General features: G+C 43.3%; 1 protein-coding gene across 1 annotated transcript; it reads right to left on the reverse strand.

Moving 5' to 3' along the window:
• Window positions 1–17,462: 17,462 nt before the first annotated feature.
• Window positions 17,463–18,593, reverse strand: LOC146868179 (actin-related protein T2-like). Its single transcript, XM_085615237.1, has one exon. It carries the CDS (start codon window positions 18,591–18,593, stop codon window positions 17,463–17,465), a length of 1,131 nt encoding a protein of 376 aa, XP_085471363.1.
• Between the last annotated feature and the right edge of the window lie 1,749 nt (window positions 18,594–20,342).

Below are 20,342 nucleotides of genomic sequence, written 5' to 3' on the forward strand. Positions count from 1 at the left end.
ATGTCTGCTCTTCTTCTGGATTTTTCTGGATTTGGAAAGCCATAACAGACAGTACAACCTACTCATTATTAATTTACCTGAAGATGTAGACGGTTCTGATTGCAGATTATATTTGGAGAATTTGATTCCTGGTCTTCTGCGCATCAAATTTCCTGAAAAATTTGAAATAGATAAAGCTCATAGGATTCCTTCTCATCGTAATCCTCACCATACAAATCCAAGACAAATGATTTTCAAGGTTTTACGGCATCATTATTTGGTCTTGATAAGGAAAGCAGCATGTGAAATTCCTTCTTTAATGGTCAATGGTAATAAAAATGTTATTCACCAAGACTTTGTGAAAGATACTGTTAAGACTCAAGGCATTCACTGACATTCGTCCACGGTTAAGAAGTCTTGAATTTAAGTATGGTCTTTTTGATCTTTCAAGAATGCGAATTTGGAAAGATAATTTTTCAAAGTCTTTCCAGAGACTTGAAGATTTGCGCATATTCCTGGATCAACACTCACAACATTCTAGGGATCCGCATGATTCTGCTACCTGAACATTACTATAATATGTTCTTCTGGCTAATTTAACTGTTTTTCTTTTCCTCACAGGGCTCCAACGGTTCTGTCATCTTCTCAAAGCGTGTGTGCATTTCAAATTTATTGTTATTGTTAAAATGCTGTCTTTTTTTTAATGTTTGTTTGTCTTTTCTTTTTCCCTTTTTTCCCTACTATCCTTTTCTAGAGCTACTATTTTGTCTTATTTTTCTTCTCTTTCTTCTTCAACTTTTTCTCTTCTTCTCAACTATATCTTTTCTACTTTACTATGGCTAATGTTCACAACGTTAAAATAGTCTCCCTGAATGTCAAAGGTTTACGACATCCTGTATATGGGCACTGAGGTGCGAGGTCTCTGTCAAAAAGCTAGGTCTTGAGGAAACGGCAGGAGGAGGAAAGAAATTATCAGAAAAGGCAAAATAGAGGGAGGAAAAACTAGCAGAAAAGGTAAAACAGAGCAAGAAATGGGCAGAGAATGCACAAACAAAGAGCAGCAGGTACACAGGCCGCAGAGGGTAGCAGATTGCGGGCAAGCTGAACTGGAGAACTGTTGCGGGGGAGCTCTGGGTAAATAAAATTACGTGGCTATTCTTTTTGCAAAAAGGCAGCATTTTCAAATTTTAAGTAAATCCTCAGATTCAGAAGGGAGATATGTCATTGCTAAAGTTAAAATTCATGATATAGTTATTTATTTACTTAATGTGTATGGTCCAAAAGTTGTTGATCCTAATTTCTGGTCCATTCTATCTACTGAAGTTCTCAAGTTGGACAATGTCCCACTTATAGTTGGAGGGGATTTCAACCTCCTCCTCCTGTTAAGTCTAAAGTGGTGGAATCTGGTGAACATTCCTTAACTTTAATACTTGAAGAGATTCAGGCACTTCGTTCTAACACTGATACAATAGTGTCAGAGATTAAGTATGTCAATGAAGGTTTCAACAATGCAATCAAAATCCAAGATAAGAAAGTTAAAATTGATGCCTTTTCACCGCTTGTGGCAAAAATGTCTCCTATGTCTGCTCTTCGTCTGGATTTTTCTGGATTTGGAAAGCCATAACAGACAGTACAACCTACGCATTATTAATTTACCTGAAGATGTAGACGGTTCTGATTGCAGATTATATTTGGAAAATTTGATTCCTGGTCTTCTGCGCATCAAATTTCCTGAAAAATTTGAAATAGATAAAGCTCATAGGATTCCTTCTCATCGTAATCCTCACCATACAAATCCAAGACAAATGATTTTCAAGGTTTTACGGCATCATTATTTGGTCTTGATAAGGAAAGCAGCATGTGAAATTCCTTCTTTAATGGTCAATGGTAATAAAAATGTTATTCACCAAGACTTTGTTAAAGATACTGTTAAGACTCAAGGCATTCACTGACATTCGTCCACGGTTAAGAAGTCTTGAATTTAAGTATGGTCTTTTTGATCTTTCAAGAATGCGAATTTGGAAAGATAATTTTTCAAAGTCTTTCCAGAGACTTGAAGATTTGCGCATATTCCTGGATCAACACTCACAACATTCTAGGGATCCGCATGATTCTGCTACCTGAACATTACTATAATATGTTCTTCTGGCTAATTTAACTGTTTTTCTTTTCCTCACAGGGCTCCAACGGTTCTGTCATCCTCTCAAAGCGTGTGTGCATTTCAAATTTATTGTTAAAATGCTGTCTTTTTTTAATGTTTGTTTGTCTTTTCTTTTTCCCTTTTTTCCCTACTATCCTTTTCTAGAGCTACTATTTTGTCTTATTTTTCTTCTCTTTCTTCTTCAACTTTTTCTCTTCTTCTCAACTATATCTTTTCTACTTTACTATGGCTAATGTTCACAACGTTAAAATAGTCTCCCTGAATGTCAAAGGTTTACGACATCCTGTATATGGGCACTGAGGTGCGAGGTCTCTGTCAAAAAGCTAGGTCTTGAGGAAACGGCAGGAGGAGGAAAGAAATTATCAGAAAAGGCAAAATAGAGGGAGGAAAAACTAGCAGAAAAGGTAAAACAGAGCAAGAAATGGGCAGAGAATGCACAAACAAAGAGCAGCAGGTACACAGGCCGCAGAGGGTAGCAGATTGCGGGCAAGCTGAACTGGAGAACTGTTGCGGGGGAGCTCTGGGTAAATAAAATTACGTGGCTATTCTTTTTGCAAAAAGGCAGCATTTTCAAATTTTAAGTAAATCCTCAGATTCAGAAGGGAGATATGTCATTGCTAAAGTTAAAATTCATGATATAGTTATTTATTTACTTAATGTGTATGGTCCAAAAGTTGTTGATCCTAATTTCTGGTCCATTCTATCTACTGAAGTTCTCAAGTTGGACAATGTCCCACTTATAGTTGGAGGGGATTTCAACCTCCTCCTCCTGTTAAGTCTAAAGTGGTGGAATCTGGTGAACATTCCTTAACTTTAATACTTGAAGAGATTCAGGCACTTCGTTCTAACACTGATACAATAGTGTCAGAGATTAAGTATGTCAATGAAGGTTTCAACAATGCAATCAAAATCCAAGATAAGAAAGTTAAAATTGATGCCTTTTCACCGCTTGTGGCAAAAATGTCTCCTATGTCTGCTCTTCGTCTGGATTTTTCTGGATTTGGAAAGCCATAACAGACAGTACAACCTACGCATTATTAATTTACCTGAAGATGTAGACGGTTCTGATTGCAGATTATATTTGGAAAATTTGATTCCTGGTCTTCTGCGCATCAAATTTCCTGAAAAATTTGAAATAGATAAAGCTCATAGGATTCCTTCTCATCGTAATCCTCACCATACAAATCCAAGACAAATGATTTTCAAGGTTTTACGGCATCATTATTTGGTCTTGATAAGGAAAGCAGCATGTGAAATTCCTTCTTTAATGGTCAATGGTAATAAAAATGTTATTCACCAAGACTTTGTTAAAGATACTGTTAAGACTCAAGGCATTCACTGACATTCGTCCACGGTTAAGAAGTCTTGAATTTAAGTATGGTCTTTTTGATCTTTCAAGAATGCGAATTTGGAAAGATAATTTTTCAAAGTCTTTCCAGAGACTTGAAGATTTGCGCATATTCCTGGATCAACACTCACAACATTCTAGGGATCCGCATGATTCTGCTACCTGAACATTACTATAATATGTTCTTCTGGCTAATTTAACTGTTTTTCTTTTCCTCACAGGGCTCCAACGGTTCTGTCATCCTCTCAAAGCGTGTGTGCATTTCAAATTTATTGTTAAAATGCTGTCTTTTTTTAATGTTTGTTTGTCTTTTCTTTTTCCCTTTTTTCCCTACTATCCTTTTCTAGAGCTACTATTTTGTCTTATTTTTCTTCTCTTTCTTCTTCAACTTTTTCTCTTCTTCTCAACTATATCTTTTCTACTTTACTATGGCTAATGTTCACAACGTTAAAATAGTCTCCCTGAATGTCAAAGGTTTACGACATCCTGTATATGGGCACTGAGGTGCGAGGTCTCTGTCAAAAAGCTAGGTCTTGAGGAAACGGCAGGAGGAGGAAAGAAATTATCAGAAAAGGCAAAATAGAGGGAGGAAAAACTAGCAGAAAAGGTAAAACAGAGCAAGAAATGGGCAGAGAATGCACAAACAAAGAGCAGCAGGTACACAGGCCGCAGAGGGTAGCAGATTGCGGGCAAGCTGAACTGGAGAACTGTTGCGGGGGAGCTCTGGGTAAATAAAATTACGTGGCTATTCTTTTTGCAAAAAGGCAGCATTTTCAAATTTTAAGTAAATCCTCAGATTCAGAAGGGAGATATGTCATTGCTAAAGTTAAAATTCATGATATAGTTATTTATTTACTTAATGTGTATGGTCCAAAAGTTGTTGATCCTAATTTCTGGTCCATTCTATCTACTGAAGTTCTCAAGTTGGACAATGTCCCACTTATAGTTGGAGGGGATTTCAACCTCCTCCTCCTGTTAAGTCTAAAGTGGTGGAATCTGGTGAACATTCCTTAACTTTAATACTTGAAGAGATTCAGGCACTTCGTTCTAACACTGATACAATAGTGTCAGAGATTAAGTATGTCAATGAAGGTTTCAACAATGCAATCAAAATCCAAGATAAGAAAGTTAAAATTGATGCCTTTTCACCGCTTGTGGCAAAAATGTCTCCTATGTCTGCTCTTCGTCTGGATTTTTCTGGATTTGGAAAGCCATAACAGACAGTACAACCTACGCATTATTAATTTACCTGAAGATGTAGACGGTTCTGATTGCAGATTATATTTGGAAAATTTGATTCCTGGTCTTCTGCGCATCAAATTTCCTGAAAAATTTGAAATAGATAAAGCTCATAGGATTCCTTCTCATCGTAATCCTCACCATACAAATCCAAGACAAATGATTTTCAAGGTTTTACGGCATCATTATTTGGTCTTGATAAGGAAAGCAGCATGTGAAATTCCTTCTTTAATGGTCAATGGTAATAAAAATGTTATTCACCAAGACTTTGTTAAAGATACTGTTAAGACTCAAGGCATTCACTGACATTCGTCCACGGTTAAGAAGTCTTGAATTTAAGTATGGTCTTTTTGATCTTTCAAGAATGCGAATTTGGAAAGATAATTTTTCAAAGTCTTTCCAGAGACTTGAAGATTTGCGCATATTCCTGGATCAACACTCACAACATTCTAGGGATCCGCATGATTCTGCTACCTGAACATTACTATAATATGTTCTTCTGGCTAATTTAACTGTTTTTCTTTTCCTCACAGGGCTCCAACGGTTCTGTCATCCTCTCAAAGCGTGTGTGCATTTCAAATTTATTGTTAAAATGCTGTCTTTTTTTAATGTTTGTTTGTCTTTTCTTTTTCCCTTTTTTCCCTACTATCCTTTTCTAGAGCTACTATTTTGTCTTATTTTTCTTCTCTTTCTTCTTCAACTTTTTCTCTTCTTCTCAACTATATCTTTTCTACTTTACTATGGCTAATGTTCACAATTTTAAAATAGTCTCCCTGTATGTCAAAGGTTTACGACATCCTGTATATGGGCACTGAGGTGCGAGGTCTCTGTCAAAAAGCTAGGTCTTGAGGAAATGGCAGGAGGAGGAAAGAAATTATCAGAAAAGGCAAAATAGAGGGAGGAAAAACTAGCAGAAAAGGTAAAACAGAGCAAGAAATGGGCAGAGAATGCACAAACAAAGAGCAGCAGGTACACAGGCCGCAGAGGGTAGCAGATTGCGGGCAAGCTGAACTGGAGAACTGTCGCGGGGGAGCTCTGGGTAAATAAAATTACGTGGCTATTCTTTTTGCAAAAAGGCAGCATTTTCAAATTTTAAGTAAATCCTCAGATTCAGAAGGGAGATATGTCATTGCTAAAGTTAAAATTCATGATATAGTTATTTATTTACTTAATGTGTATGGTCCAAAAGTTGTTGATCCTAATTTCTGGTCCATTCTATCTACTGAAGTTCTCAAGTTGGGCAATGTCCCACTTATAGTTGGAGGGGATTTCAACCTCATATTTGATCCTTTATTAGATAGATCTTCGCTCACAAAATTTCGACCACCTAAAGCATTTTTTACTTTTAAATCTTTTTTTAAAACTACAAAATTGGTGGATATCTGGCGATTGTATTTTCCTACGGAAAAAATGTTTACCTTTTTCTCTAACCCACATAACTCACACTCAAGACTAGATTATTTATTAATTTCTAGACAATTAATTAATTCAGTTGTTACTCCTACTATTTGCAATATTGATATTTCGGATCATGCCTTGATTTCCATGGTTCCACAATGTAACTCAAATTTTAAAGCTTAATCCAGATGGCGCATGTATACTAATATCATCCTCAATGAACAAAATAAGCCAAAAAGGTTAAATGCACTTCAAGAGAACTTCTGTCTCAATCCAGAAGGCTCTACATCTATGGTGAATAGGTGGGACGATTTCAAAGCCTTTATCAGGGCACCTTCATTTCTCTCATGGCACATGAAAACAAAGCTTTCAATGAAAGAATTAAGGAATTGGACAAACAAATTACAAAATTTGAGAGACTTTTTCACACCTCCAATGACCCTCAATATAGAATGAAATTAAGAAAACTTTGATATGAGTTCAATTCAATCCTAAGCAAAAGAGCTGGTGTTCAACTCTCTAACTCTAAAGCCAAATTCTGTTTTAATGCTAACAGATTTGGACGGCTTTTGGCTAACTATTTATGTTTCAAAAAAGATAAAACACAAACAAATTCGATTCATGGCCCCATGGGAAAATTGCATTATCGCAAAATTATATTGTTAATGAATTTCTAAATTATTATGCTGCCCTTTATAATAAACATAAATTTGATGATCCTTCTTTAATTGATTCTTTTTTATCTAAATGTGGTTTGCCTAAGGTTCCTCAATTAACGAATAAGAAACTAGATTTATCCATTACTGAAGAAGAAATTCTATTAGCCATTAAATCTCTTAAACAAAATAAATCCCCAGGACCTGACGGCATTCCAGCAGAATTCCATAAAGAATTTCATTTGCAACTTATTCTCATTTGTTTAAACTTTTTACCTTTTTTAGCTCTATGGGAAGCTACTTCAGGTTCTTTCACTGAGGCTCTGATTGTTGTGTTACGATAAAGTTCATTGGCAATTTTTATTTCGTACTTTGATAGCATTTAATATTGGTGATTTATCCGTATGATATCTGCTCTTTTCTCTACTCCTACCGCTCGCTTATTTATTATTGGCCACATTTCGAAACAATTTTCTCTTTTTAGAGGTTCCAGACAAGGTAGGTTGTCCACTCACCCCACTTTTATTTCTTCTTGTTATTGAACCTTTGCTTGTTTTCATTAGGAAATATAATGATATTGCTGGTATTATTATTAATGAGGTATTATTAAAACGTTAGCATATGCAGGTGATGCACTTTCATTTATTAACTAGCCTATATCCTCATTCCCTCCTTTATTAGAAATTATCTCATCTTATTCTGAAATTTCTGGTTACATGTTAAATATATTTTCCTTTGAATATTCATTGTACCCCAGATATGTTACCCATAAAAGAAATAATTTGGCAAAGAGATATATTTAAATACCCTGGCATTTTTGTCTCTTCGTCTATAAAAAACAACAATATCATTGAATTGTGAATCTATTTTAAGTTGTATTAAGGAAATAATATCTAAATGGTCTTCGCTTCATCTTTCATGGTGGGGAAAAATGGACTCAATAAAATTGACTATAGCACCGAATTTTATTTATTCCCTAGCCATGATTCCTACTCAATTTCCTATGAAGTTTTACAAAGTTGTTGATCAACTCCTTTCTAAGTTTATTTGGAGCAATAAAGAACCTCATATTTGTTATAAAAAAACTAAAAATAGCCAAATGTAATGGAGGATTTGGTTTACCAGACTTTTTTAGTTAACATAAAGCATTTATATTAAAACAAAGCTCTCATTGGTTTAATCATTCTCATCTGATTAATCCTCCTGCATGGCTTTTTATAGAAAGGGGTCTGGTAGATCCGTTTCCATTGTCTACTTTGTTAACTATGTCCAATAAGTCAATATTTTTTAATAAATCCATTATTTAAAAATCAACTAAACTAATATGAAATGATTTTGACTTAATTTTCCAATCACCCATGTCCATCACTGAAGATTTGTCACTATGGTATAATCCAATCCTGAAACTTTCGAGAAATGTTAGATTTTGGCATTCATGGGTTAAGGCTGATATTTTATGCCTCAAAGATGTCTACAATAATAATACTTTTATATCTTTTGATGTTTTGCAGACAAAATTTCATTCACCTTCTTCTGATTTCCTCAAATATGAACTTTTGTGTAATTCTATATTAGATTCATTTCCTCATAATATACATTCAAACACTAAATCAGATATATTAATTTCAATTCAAACTGTATCCTCTTTCTCTCATGGTGTTTCATTAATGTATAAGAAGATGATTTCATTTAAAGGTAACAACATTGATGTGATTTCAACATTTTGGAATAATTAACTTTCATCCTCTCTTTCTCACGATACATGGAAAACAATTTGGCCTAATAATATTTCAGGATGGTTACCTGTTCTACTTTAACAAACAAATTCCTATATTCCATATAATTGCATATGGTCTCCTTTAAGATTATTTCAAGCTAAACTTCTTCCGACTTCAAACTGTTGGCATTGTAATTTGCATACTGGTTCGTTAAAACATAGCTTTTTGAATGTCCTTCTGTTTCTAATTTTGGGCTGAAGTTTGAGACGTTATTAAAAAAATACTTAATATCCATGAGGATCTTTCATTTAAATTGTTAATTTTTGTTATCAGCTGCTTTAAAATCCATTACAACATGTTGGAAGGATGTTTCATTATTATGGGGCCGATTCCGATCCTGGAAAAATTTTCTCCGTACGAATCGTATTCGGATTTTTTTCCGTCCGAATCGTACAAGTACCGTACAAACTGGCAAGTACGATTCGCATGGGAAAAATACATACGAATCGCATTGGGAAAATTCCCCCACACGTCCTCGGGTCGGAAAAAGTGTCCGACACGTCCCCGGACGATTTTACGTACGAATCGGAAAAATGAAGTCCGAGCGCGCAAGTACGATCCATCCCGTCCGTCCGATTGTACAACCGTATGGAAAAACACCGCACGGAGCGAACCTCAATAGCAACCATGGAGACATGTGCCCGCATACGCGCCGTCCCTCCCCAGCCCCCCCGCGGATGTACGCGCTGTCCCCCCCTGGCCCCCCCGCGGATGTACACGCCGTCCCCCCCAGCCCCCCCCCGCGGATGTACGCGCCGTACCCCCAGCCCCCCTCCGTGTATGTCCGGTGCGGACCCCGACCCCCAACCCCGAATGTACGGAGCGTACCCCCACCCCTGTATGTACGGTGCGGACCCCCACCCCCCATATGTACGGAGCATACCCCCACCCAACCCCCCGTATGTACGGTGCGGACCCGCACCCCCCAAATGTATGGAGCGTACCCCCACCCCCGTATATACGGTGCGGACCCCCACCTCCACCCCCCATATGTACAGTGCGTACCCCCTCCCCACCCCCCGTATGTATGGCGCGGACCCCCACCCCCACCCCCGTATGTACGGAGCGTACCCCCACCCCACCCCCCGTATGTACGGTGCGGACCCCCACCCCCATCCCCCGAATGTACAGAGCGTACCCCCACCCCCGTATGTACGGTGCGGACCCCCATCCCCATATGTATGGAGCGTACCCCCACCCCACCCCCGTATGTACGGCGCGGACCCCCACCCCCACCCCCGTATGTACGGAGCGTACCCCCACCCCACACCCCATATGTACGGTGCGGACCCCCACCCCCCGAATGTACGGAGCGTACCCCCACCCCCCGTATGTACGGAGTGTACCCCCACCCCACCCCCCGTATGTACGGTGCGGACCCCCACCCCCACCACCGAATGTACGGAGCATACCCCCACCCCGGTATGTACGGTGCGGACCCCCACCCCCCATATGTACGGAGCGTACCCCCACACCCCGTATGTACGGTGCAGACCCCCACCCCCCGAATGTACGGAGTGTACCCCCACCCCCATATGTACAGTGCAGACCCCCACCCCCACCCCCCATATGTATGGAGCATACCCCCACCCCGTATGTACGGTGCGGACCCCCACCCCCACCCCCCATATGTATGGAGCTTACCCCCACCCCACCCACCATATGTACAGAGCGTACCCCCACCCCACCCCCCGTATGTACGGTGCGGACCCCCACCCCCCGAATGTACGGACCGTACCCCCACCCCACCCACCGTATGTATGGAGCGTACCCCCACCCAACCCCCCGTATGTATGGTGCGGACCCCCACCCCCCAAATGTACGGAGCGTACCCCCACCCCCGTATGTACAGTGCGGACCCCCACCCCCGTATGTACGGAGCGTCCCCCCACCCCACCCCCCGTATGTACGGCGCGGACCCCCACCCCCCATATGTACGGAGCGTACCCCCACCCCCCGTATGTACGGTGCGGACCCCCACCCCATCCCCCGAATGTACGGAGCGTACCCCCACCCCCGTATATACGGTGCGGACCCCCACCCCCGTATTTACGGAGCGTACCCCCACCCCTCCCCCGTATGTACAGCGCGGACCCCCACCCCCATATGTACGGAGCGTACCCCCACCCCCCCGTATGTACGGAGCGTACCCCCACCCCACCCCCTGTATGTACGGTGCGGACCCCCACCCCCCGAATGTACGGAGCGTACCCCCACCCCCGTATGTACGGTGCGGACCCCCACCCCCCGTATGTACGGAGCGTACCCCCACCCCCACCCCCCGAATGTACAGAGCATACCCCCACCCTCGTATGTACGGTTCGGACCCCGCGGGTCCGCACCGTACATATGGGGGTGGGGTGGGGGTCCGCACCGTACATACGGGGGTGGGGGTCCGCACCGTACTTTCGGGGGTGGGGGTCGGGGTCCGCACCGGACATGCACGGAGGGGGGCTGGGGGTATGGCGCAACCATCTGCGGGGGGGGTGGGGGGGGACGGCACGTACATACGGGGGGCTGGGGGGGACGGCGTGTACATACAGGGGGGCTGGGGGGGACGGCACGTACATATGGGGGGCTGGGGGGGGTACGGCGCGTACCGGGCCCCCAATTCCGCTCGCATCGCGGCGTACTTCGCTTTTCCGGCACTTTTTGGGTGCCGTAAAAATATTGACGTCCGGACTGCTGTCGGTTCGAATCGTACTTCCTGGTTCGTGAAACGCAGCCTGAATGCGTCCCGACGTTCCATCGGCGCTTTCCCGGATCACATTTGTATGTATATTTTCGTCGGTCCGTGTTTTTTACGATTCGTACGGAAACACCCGTGCGAATCGTACTTGCAAGTTTGTAATGTTTTTTTCCCGGGTACGAGTCGGACGGAGAAAACGCTCCGACCGACGGTTCGTACCCGGTTTTTCCAGGATTGGAATCGGCACCTATGTGTTGAATGAATTTGAATTTAAATTATTTTTAAAGCGCACATACACCAGCGGTTTCTTGGCGCTACAACTAACAAAGGACCGGAGCAGAAAAACGAAAACAAACTACAGGAGGGTTAGTTAAAGGACTTCATGAACAGATGAGCCTTGAGGTGTTTCCGAAATTGCGGGTACAGGGTGAGGGTTCGGAGTTCAAGAGGAAGAGAGTTCCAGAGGAGCGGGGCAAGGGTCGCAAATTTCGAACCTCCCCATTTCTTTCTCCGGTACCGTGGGATAGTGAGAAGGGACTGGGTGGATGAGCGTAGTTCCCTGGTGGGAACGTAAGGGGTAATCTCAGAAGAGATGAAAGCCGGTGCCGAGCCCAGTCGAGCCTGAAAGGTGATGGAGGCGAGCTTAAACTGGACCCGAGCACGAACAGGAAGCCAATGCAAAGATTTCAAGATGGGGGTAGTGTGGTGAAATTTCGGGAGTTTAAAGACCAGGCGGGCCGCCTGGTTTTGAATCTGTTGCAAACGCCGTAGGCTATATGCAGGAAAACCTGCATATAGGGCGTTGCCGTAATCCAGGCGGGAAACCACCATGGCCAAGATGATCAGTTTGAGGGCAGTGAAGGAAAAAAAACGGGACACCCTGCGTATAGTGCGCAGTGATAGGAAAGAAGAAGAAACCACAGAACTAACCTGAGAGTGAAGAGTGAGTTGAGAGTTGAGTTTTATGCCTAGTGTTTTGACTGAGGTAGACGGGATAGGTGAAGGGCCAAGAGAGGGGGGCCAGAATAAAGAGGAACAGGGGCTGGATGAACCACCCGTCAACACCAGCTCGGTCTTGTCTGGGTTGAGCTTCAAGTGGTTGTGGTTCATCCAGTCCCGGATATGGAGCATAATAGATTGGAAATTTAGAACAGAAGAGAGGGAAGAAGACAGATTAAAAACAAGCTGGAGGTCATCCGCATAATTGAATACGGCGACCTCCATTTGTTGCAGAGAAAAGATAAGAGGGGCAATATAAAGATTAAACAGAAGAGGGGAAAGGGAGGAGCCTTGGGGGACCCGGCACTGAACTTTCCGAACGTCCGCAGTAAAGTCGCCCAGGCGGACAGCCGGGGTGCGGTCGCTCAGGAAGGAGGATAGCCAGACCAGAGCGGTGCCCCCGATCCCCGCCGCCTTGACACGGGAAAGCAAGATGGTATGATCCACCGTGTCAAAAGCGGCTGAGAGATCGAGGAGCACCAGGGCCTGGGGCTGGTTAGTATCCATACCCTCCCTGAGGTTGTTCAGGACCGAGAGGACTACGGACTCCGTAGAGTGTGCAGGGCGGAACCCGGCCTGGCGGGAGGCAAGAGCTCCATGCTTCTCCACAAAAGAGCTCAGAGCGCAGGTGACATGGCGCTCGAGCACCTTTGCCAGGAATGGCAGGAGGGAGATGGGGCGGAAATTGGCAGGGATTGAGGGGTCCGCGCCCGGCTTTTTCAGGATGGGTACAATAACCGCAGATTTTAATGGGTTCGGTACTACGCCCTGAGAAAGGGAGCTATTGAGGAGGTGAAGGGGGAGGGTCTGGGCAAGTGATAAAGATGTGGCGGAGAATATGAGCAGGACAGGGGTCTAGTGGGGAGCCGGATTTGACAAGGGGTATTATGGATGTCAGGGTTTCCTTAGTTAGAGGGGGGAGGGTGGTGAGTTCTCCCTTAGGAAAGGGACACTGGGGGTCAACAAAAGTGGGGGAAGGGGGAGGGATGTTGGCTTTACTAGTGGCTATTTTCTGAATGAAATAGTTATTAAGGGAGTGACAGAGTTCTTTGGAAGGGACGGGCTTTAGAGTTGTTCTGTCCGAAAACGCACGATCGAAAAGATTTCCTTTGACTGGTTTTCTGCTGCGAGGATTTTGGAGGAGAAGTAGGTGGTTTTAGCCCCCAAGATGTCTTTTTTGTATTGGGTCAAGATGTTAATGAACTCTAATCGTAGAGAGGGGCAGTAATTTCTCCTCCAAGCCCGCTCCGCGCGACGTACTGCTAGTTTGGTGGCCTTGAGCTCTTCGTTGAACCACCGGTTGGTATCCTTCTCTCGCTTGGAGGTAATTTGTTTTAGAGGGGCAACAGAATCGCAGCCTGAGGAGAGCCACTGTTCGATGGCCTTGACCTGGGAGAGGGTGGGTAGGCCTTGCAGGGAAGGGAGGGAAGTGGTAAGTAGGGACGATAAGTTTTCCGGATCAACTCGTCCCCAAGCACGAACCCAGATGTTTTTGGGGCGAGGGGGGTTGGTCGGAGGGTGAATGGGGAGGGCAAATGAGATCAGGTAGTGGTCAGACCATGTGCAAGGCGAGATAGAGAGGGACTCCACAGGACAGTTCAGGGACCAGATCTGGTCTAATGTGTGACCTTTGATATGGGTAGGGAAGTGAATATGAGATGTAAAGTTAAGGGATTGGAGAGTTTCTGAAAATTCTTTTGAAGATGAGCATTCCGCTGGATCAGAGGGCCAGAAGTTGAAGTCACCAAGAAGTAGAATAGAGGAGTTGTTAACGGTGATTGTGGCTAGGACTTCCAGAAAGTCAGGGAGAAACAATAAAGGGGATCGAGGAGGACGGTAGGTAAGAAAGCAGGTAAGAGGGGGCGTAATGGATGTAGTGCGGATAGCCAGATACTCGGTATTCGCGATGTCTGGCAGGGACAGGGTTTGGAAAGGAAGGTCGGTACGTGCGATGACCGCCACGCCGCCCCCGGCTCTGCCAGTAAGGCGATCTGCTCAGAGGGCGTAGTATGGAGCTGGTAAAGTGGCCAGTAGGGCAGGGAGGGAGTCATCGCAGAACCAAGTTTCCGGTAGAAAAAGAAGATCTGGGGCATGAAGGTCTAGCAGTACCGAGAGTTCGTGTGCATGGGCTACAGCAGACCGGGTGTTAAGGTAAAATGCCGCAAGGGTTTTGGAGGTTGCAGGGAGAGCATTGTCACTAGGAGAGTGGGGAGGAACGACTAGAGGAGGGGGGATGTCAAGAGGAGCAACGGGAGACAGACCGAGGGACGAAATGCGAGAGCAGGTGGAGGATGGTAGGGACCATGATCCCTGGAGGCTGCGTAGGTGGTCGGGGGCATAGATGGTGAATGAGGCAGAGTGACGTGCCCCTAGCCCCGGACAGTCGCGGACGGGCGTAGACGGGCTTGCCTTAGGCGCGCCTTCGGCGCGCAATCGTCGCGCCCGCTGCGCCCGTCCGCTGCGCCTCCAGCCCATACACATCCTTTATGAGGGAATCAAAGGGAGAGAGGGAATGGAAGGGGGCGTGGCCAGTAAAGTGGGCGGAGCTTACTCGCTCGCGGTAGATGGTGGCAGCGAGGGAGGATTCCCCAAGGCAGCGCCCAAATCGGCTGTCTAGGACCTCTGAAGGCAGGCAAAGATCGTGGCAAGATGCCGGTGAGTGAGCAAACACAGCAGTACAATACAATTTTAAAAAGCAATTAAAATAAGCAGCGCTCCCGGCTTTCCGCCTCAGGAGTTTGTTAGGAGGACGCGCTAGTAATCAGCGCGCCCTTATAACAGATGGAAGGGGGCGAGGCCGGTAAAGTGGGCGGAGCTTACTCGCTCGCGGTAGATGGCGGCAGCGAGGGAGGATTCCCCAAGGCAGCGCCCAAATCGGCTGTCTAGGACCTCTGAAGGCAGGCAAAGATCGTGGCAAGATGCCGGTGAGTGAGCAAACACAGCAGTACAATACAATTTTAAAAAGCAATTAAAATAAGCAGCGCTCCCGGCTTTCCGCCTCAGGAGTTTGTTTGTCATCTTTGATGGCAGTGGGTTATTGTTACTAGAAGAGGTGCCCATTTATCTTTGAATGGTATTACTCATAATTGTAACTCCTATCATTTATTTTTGAAACATATTGATTATTATTTATCTTCTTGAAATATATTGTTCTCTACTTATTTATTTATATTATAAGTCGCTTAGGTCTCTATTTGATAGTAGCTCTACTTCAATGATTATTATTAACATATTTATGCCTGTTTCTTCTCCCTCCCTTTTTGTTTTGTTACTATTAATACTATATTATATGGTACCTGTTTTAAATTTAATTGTTGTTGTTCATATCTATGTATTCTCTTTGGGTACTTTGTATAGTACTCTTTTTTGTATTGTCACTGCTTATTACAAAAAGTAAATAAACTATTTTAAACACAAAAAAAGTGGCTTTTGGTCATACCTGTTCATTAATTAGATTGTACAAATGTTATTCACAATGTGTTTGGACTCAACACAGAATACTGCAAGGGGTAATGAGTCAGCCCACTTTAGACATTGGCTATTTGCACCGTGAATTACATCATTTTGTCTAATCGCGTACTCAGGCCCCTCAAAAGAGTGCCCTCCAGTGACCTGAACTGGAATGACTTCGCTGGTTCGATAGTCTTTATTTTTATACATATTGTTAGTATATTGTGCCTAATTTTATAGCCACCCTTTGCCAAGCCACATGTTTTTACCTAGTTTTCTTTGCAAACATATGTACTTCATTTTCAGGCAGCATCAGCTTTCCTTTTTTTTACTTACAAACATTTAATTTCTATTTCCTACACCTTGAAAACAATTAAATAAAACACTTTTGCACACTTGCCAAGACCAGACCTATTGGCTTTGCCATTCCTTTTAAATACTATGGGCCTGATAATGAGCTAAGGCATTATTTATCGTCCCTGATGAATAACGATATCCCGGGATATGTTATTTATAGGGTGTGATAAGTAACACCAATTACGAGTTCATGGGAAATAACATGCAGATTTTGGTGTTTAACGCACCAAAATCCGCGATACAGTAAATGCCGTATGTTTACCCCTATCATATTTCAGCGGGTGTGCCCTGCTTAAATTTAACGAAGATTGAGTTATTTAACACATCTGGTAATTGTCAGGATGCTTTAAGTTCCTTCATACTCGTAATTCAGACCCATGTGTAAACAGGAGTTTGTGCATGGGTTGGAATATTACATGGAACAGGTAATCAGGCACTATGGCTTATCTGACTGGATTGTACTTTGCACAGCTTTAACTTATACTGTGCGTTGAGATAAAAGCTCAAGCATGTTCTAGATAATGCTCGTAGGACCTTTCTGAGCATAATTTAGTTAAGTGTGCTATTATTGGTGGCAGTAAATGAATTACCTGAATATAGCATGTTACAACGCATACTATTACATTGCGTGCTCTTACAACGTGGTTGTTACAATGACCACGTTGTTAGTACGCGATACCTTTACATCGCTTAAGTCATTAGAAAAAACTTGCTGTAGGGGGCGCGCTGGACTTAGGAATAGTATTATTTACTATTCCTACTCCAGTTTGCTCAACAGCAAGGAAGGTGTTGGATTTCATACCCAATACCTCAGCGCGTCCCCCTACAGCAAATTGTTCTAATGACTTTCGATGTAAAGGTATCGGGTACTAACAACGTGGTTGTTGTAACGACCGTGTTGTAAAATCACTGAGATGATATGACAGCGTTGTAAACGTTGTTTCCCGAATTAACTATCAATGACACTGCCATAGATAGATTCTCATGTCAATAAGAATGCACATTATGACCACATGGGCCCAAGTTCAATGCTATAGCCAGCCTGCTTATTGCAAATAGTTTACTAATTTCTCTTTCTAAAAGTATACATTTCTACATACAGAATCCAAACTAAAACACCAGTTCCCTAACACATCTATTTGTATAGAAAATGTGTGATCGGTTATTTGAAAGTCGCTGTTCTACAAACAATTAACACATGCTGTCGAAATTAAGAATTTTGGGTGAAAATAGTGAAAACCTTATTGCATGACCACAATAAATAGGGCACCACAATAATTCTTCAATTTTATTGGTTTCCACCTGGACAAGCATTTAACATTTTTTGGTCTTTTTTTTTAAGTGATGATGCAGTACACTTCTTGATCAATAACCTTCTAACTCATATTCTCTATGTCTATCAATATGTTTAGAAACACCTCCTGAGAACCACACTAGAGCCAAATTCTTTGTAGTCACTGCTGGTCACCCACATTTGCTTGAATGATGTCAATGAAGTGATGATCGAACCTCCAACCCAGGTGGAAACGTTCCTGTCTGACGGGGCAGTGATGCGCACTGGGGTCCCGCAGGGTGCTTGCTGTTGGATTTCTTTTAGGATCCTCTCGTCAAAGCCAGGGAAAAGCGTTGATCCTCCTGACAAGATGATGTTGCCATGGAGGTGTCTATGCAGTTCCTGTTCACATTTCATCACACTCTTAAACATCATCTCATGCACACCTTGGGGTTCTCCTCCAGAGACTGGTGGTGCAAAGAGAATCTCTGGAGCTCGGGAGAGCTGGTTGCCCAGTTGGATAACTTTACCATCTGGTAGTGTGTAATCCTTTAAAAGATCTTCCAATCGTTTATGGATTTGTTTGGCAGGATCAGTAGCCACATAGCACAGCTCCTCCTTAATGTCCTTGACAATGTCTTTCTCAAGTGAGGAAGAAAAAGCATGGCCAGAGTCAACAAGAAGCTTGGTCAAGTATTCAGTGATATCATTGCCAGCAACATCTAGCTTGCACACAGCATGTGGCAAGTAGTAGCCGTCATAGATGGGTACAGTTTCAGTAACCCCGTCACCAGAGTCCACAACCAATCCTGTGGTTTGCGCAGATGCATAAAGGGCCAATGTAGCTTGAACGCACAAATACATGGCAGGCACTTTTAGAGTTTCAAACATGACTTCGGTCATCTTCTCTCGATATGGCAATGGATTCAAAGGAGGTTCACTCATCAGGAGTGGCCTGTCACTAGCCTTCAGTTTAAGTTCCTCATACACATGCTTCCAGATCTTTTCCATGTCTTCCCATGATCCGATTATACCACGTTCAACGGGATACCTGAGTGTCAGAGTACCCCTCTTAGTCTCAACTTCTTGTCCAATAAAATGCTCCTTCTGGCATGCCCCAAAGGCAGTGGCTTTAACTTTGGAGCGACCGATGACCGTGGCAAAGACCGATCGTGGGATATTTTCTCCACTTATGCCTGCCTTAGTCAGCCCAGATCCATTATCAATGATGACAGGCAAGGCATCTAAGGTTTCATGATCAAACATCCTGAAAGATGGCTGCTCTTGAACTTTGTGTGATAAGTGCACAGGATTCAGAAGCTCTGCTTTCTAATGAGTTGTTCCCCAGATGGGCATGTTCGTAGCAGCACAGTCAACATCAAAAGCAGTCATGGTTGATCAACATCAGAGCTGTCTCCAATTACTCAACAATGGGCTACTTACTAGGTAACAATGCTTCTTGTCAAAGCAGGTGAACAAGTTAAAGGAAAAACCCCACCAACTGGGAGGCTTGTGGATAACGCTTTAAGGAACTTCTTATGAAACTATAATTTTCATTGTGTGGGTATTCAGCATTACCCTATAGAACAGAGAATTGGGCAAATCAGTAAAAAGAAGCACAAATGGGCTGGATCACTATCCCGTCAAAATATTTTTCAGAAATGGACCTTGTCCTTCATTGATGAGCATATACAGTACCTCATCCTCATAAATTAGCCGTGCTAAAATGGACATCACCAGATTCTGCAACCCGTGACATGCCAGCGATCACACACAAACATGTTTCCATGTATGAAGAAACATTTGCCTCCCTTTAAATTGTCTTACTAGAAATTAAAATGTAAGCACTTTTATGTGGCTGGGAACTTCGTCAACCATCTTGCTGAGGCAGGTTTTATAGATCAAGGCAGAGAAGACTGTGATAATCCAAGAATTATCCTAAAGTATGTGGAGATAGTAATTGACACAGACCTGGCAATCTTGTCATTAAACAGTGATGTTTTGGGACATTAACTGGGTAGCCATCTTCCTCTATGATGGGAAAGTAGAGATAGAGTAATGCAGCTTCTACAGCCTGCGTGTACACACACTGTAATGACGGTAGCGCAGATAGCATATGATTCCAGAACATCAGAACAAAGTCACGCACCACAAACTTGACAGTGATAACTCTGTGATTAGTGATGCCATTCATACACACACACACCATGGGCTATGAAGCAGAAATTGAAAATACTGTCTGTAGCCTTGCAAAAAAAGTAATAAAGATATTAATAGATCTTCAGTTTTCCAAGAAGGAAAAACCCTTATACTAAGGACCTCATTATGAGAAGCCCAAGAAATGGTATATTAAGATTTCAATTCTTGGAGTTATTGACACCATTTTTGTAGATCCCTCAGGAACACAAGAGTATTGCTGTTGTTAGAACCACTTTTTAGTGGGCCACAGGACAAGAATGAGCTACAGGGTCCATCTGTGGTGCATGAGGTCTTTTAATCCCGATGTCCCGAGGCTCAGCCTACTATGAATTCTGCTCAACTGCGCCAAACACCCCTTCTACACCTGACTCTCAGTTAGGTAGCATCAGACAAGCAGTAAAGGGGGAAGCATAGATACAGATCAGTGAGCACGATTCATAACTCAACGTACAACACCGTAAACAATAGATCAATATTGTTATGTTATGTTAATAGTATTTTTAAAGTGCAGTGGTTACCCGTGGGTGTCCTGGCGCTAATCATTTATCCTGAAGGCAAGAGCACGGAGGACATGAGGTCTATTCAGCAAAAAGCCAGGTCTTTAAGCCCTTCCTAAAGGCTAGAAGATCCAAGACATTTCTTAAGTGAAACGGAAGGGCATTCCAGGCCTTCGCAGCACCCACGACAAAGCTTCTGCCACCCCACAGAGCTTTTTTTGTGTGCGGCACTGAGACTAACTTTTCCCCCAGTGAGTGAAGTGTCCTTCTCGGTGTGTACCACTGGAACCGTTGTTTTAAAAAGTCTGGGCCTGTACCT

Source organism: Triturus cristatus, chromosome 1_2, assembly GCF_964204655.1.
Source record: "Triturus cristatus chromosome 1_2, aTriCri1.1, whole genome shotgun sequence".
Lineage (NCBI taxonomy): Eukaryota > Metazoa > Chordata > Amphibia > Caudata > Salamandridae > Triturus > Triturus cristatus.

Bases quoted from the DNA above. Each gene is read 5' to 3' on its own strand.
- LOC146868179 (XM_085615237.1), bottom strand. From the start codon at position 18,593: ATGTTTGATCATGAAACCTTAGATGCCTTGCCTGTCATCATTGATAAT.